Raw genomic sequence first — 1780 nt, 5'->3', positions numbered from 1 at the left:
GCTATTGGAACGGATGAACATTGAAAAAGTCCATCCGTGCTGAGAACACGGACCAGAACATTCTTCAGCCTCGGGACCAAATCAGTAGAAGTGCTGATAATTCCGGATTATCTAACGTTTATCTTAAGGAATTCCTACATGCTCGATAAATGTTTTCAAAACTCGCAAAATTTCTCGAGATATATATCGGGCACATGGGAACTCGTCAAGATCATATTATGCCAAATTAGACCTCGAAGGACCACATTACTCGCCATGAGTCCCAAACGACTCACACCACTCAAGAGCACACTCGAAGGGTCCTTGGGACCCTCGTCGCACCCCTTTACCCGCCAATAGACCCACCGACACTCGAAAGGACTCAAGAACCCCAATGAACGATATCTCACCCGAGAAGTTCGAATGAATTACACATATAGTCATGACAATGTAACAAATACAAGGAACAATGAGCATAAATGCATATATATATACCAAGGTTATAATGTCTGCATACAATAGCTGAAAGTCTAATATAGAAACATCTAATGTTTTGCAAGGTACATAAAAAATAAAAAAAAAACAAAGTCAGACAGAGGGGGGAGCATCGTCCCGAGCACTCTGAGTCTCTGGGATAGTTCCAGAAGAAGATCCAGCCACCGCACCCGAGCCAGACACCCCGGAAGAAGGTAGGCCGTGCATCCGCAACCGTCCCTCCGAATCCGTGAAGAATAGCTCCGCATCCAGGGCAGCATCTTGCTCCGTAGTACCCGCGAGATCAACACCGGGGACAACAGGTCCGGTAGAAGGGGAGGCCTGAAAATAAGAGAAACAAAGCACAATGACATATGCAGCATGGGTAGAGAAATGAACGGCTAAAATATAAGTACTTACCCTAGGAGGTGTCGGAGGCCGCGCAGAGGTGCTCGCTCCATCTCGGCGTCGATAGTAGTCCTGGAAATATCATATGTTGGGACCCGTCAAAATTTAATACCATGAACTACGAGCTACAAGACAGAAAATAAGCGAAATAACGTACCATCTCAGCCTGAAAGCGAGACTCACGCATGGCCATCTCCAGTTCCAACTCTTGGATCCGGGCCGCCTGAGTCTCGAGACGAGCCTCCTGCTCCTCCAACCGAGCAGCCTGCTCCTCCACCTCCGCCCTAGAGGCCCTCCACCTGTTCTCCATCTCCACTGCCCTCGTCGCTTGGGCCTCGATCACATCGTAACCCTCTCGAAGACGACGAAGATCATCAGCCTGAAAACAAGAAAGTCAACCAAGTAAGAATGATAAAAAGTAGAAAATTCTAAAAGAAGGAAGGCAATGATAAAATATATACCGTGACAGCATGCTCCTGTAGAAGGACCCCTCCAATCTCAGTGATCCTGGCCCGGGCAATGATAAAATATATACCGTGACAGCATGCTCCTGTAGAAGGACCCCTCCAATCTCAGTGATCCTGGCCCGGGCAGTGACAGCAGGCATAATGCACCCAATAGAGGCCTCTCGGAACCACGCCTAGTAGTCACCCCCTCTCACCAGTCCAGCAGCATCTACGCCCCTCGCCTGGGCAAGATACTCATCCACCGTCATCGCACCCGAGATAGGCTCAGGTGGAGCGACAGGGATGCGAAGACTCCCGTCATGCTGAAAGAACAAGCGCTCCCCTAGATAGAATGTATATCTCTGCTCACCAATAAAGTAGGGGTAGCGCTGTCGCCTGGTGTTACGCCTATAGGCGTTCCTCACCTCCTGCCTCCCGCTAACGGTGCGGGGAAGGTCTCGCAAAGTAACAGA

The 1780-nt window shown here is 49.4% G+C and overlaps 1 protein-coding gene across 1 annotated transcript; it reads right to left on the bottom strand.

Moving 5' to 3' along the window:
- Positions 1–567: 567 nt before the first annotated feature.
- On the bottom strand, positions 568–1576 carry LOC147396336 (uncharacterized). The gene is made up of 4 exons (XM_086450093.1): positions 1523–1576; positions 1019–1240; positions 874–933; positions 568–795 (listed from the first exon to the last, which is right to left on the bottom strand). Exons 1-4 carry the CDS (start codon positions 1574–1576, stop codon positions 568–570), a joined length of 564 nt encoding a protein of 187 aa, XP_086306219.1.
- Between the last annotated feature and the right edge of the window lie 204 nt (positions 1577–1780).

The sequence above is a fragment of the Akebia trifoliata genome, chromosome 8 (genome assembly GCF_017979445.1).
Source record: "Akebia trifoliata isolate Shusen 1 chromosome 8, ASM1797944v1, whole genome shotgun sequence".
NCBI classification, from domain to species: Eukaryota; Viridiplantae; Streptophyta; class Magnoliopsida; order Ranunculales; family Lardizabalaceae; genus Akebia; species Akebia trifoliata.
Note: the sequence above shows the minus strand (reverse complement) of the source record. Positions and strands in the feature narration are given on the sequence as shown.

Excerpts from the sequence above, each read along its gene's own strand:
- LOC147396336 (XM_086450093.1), bottom strand. The coding sequence starts at position 1,576 with ATGACGGTGGATGAGTATCTTGCCCAGGCGAGGGGCGTAGATGCTGCT. Across the intron at positions 1,241-1,522 it reads GCGTAGATGCTGCTGGACTG|GCTGATGATCTTCGTCGTCT; the intron begins GTGAGAGGGGGT and ends TCTTGTTTTCAG. Across the intron at positions 934-1,018 it reads CTCGCTTTCAGGCTGAGATG|GACTACTATCGACGCCGAGA; the intron begins GTACGTTATTTC and ends TGATATTTCCAG.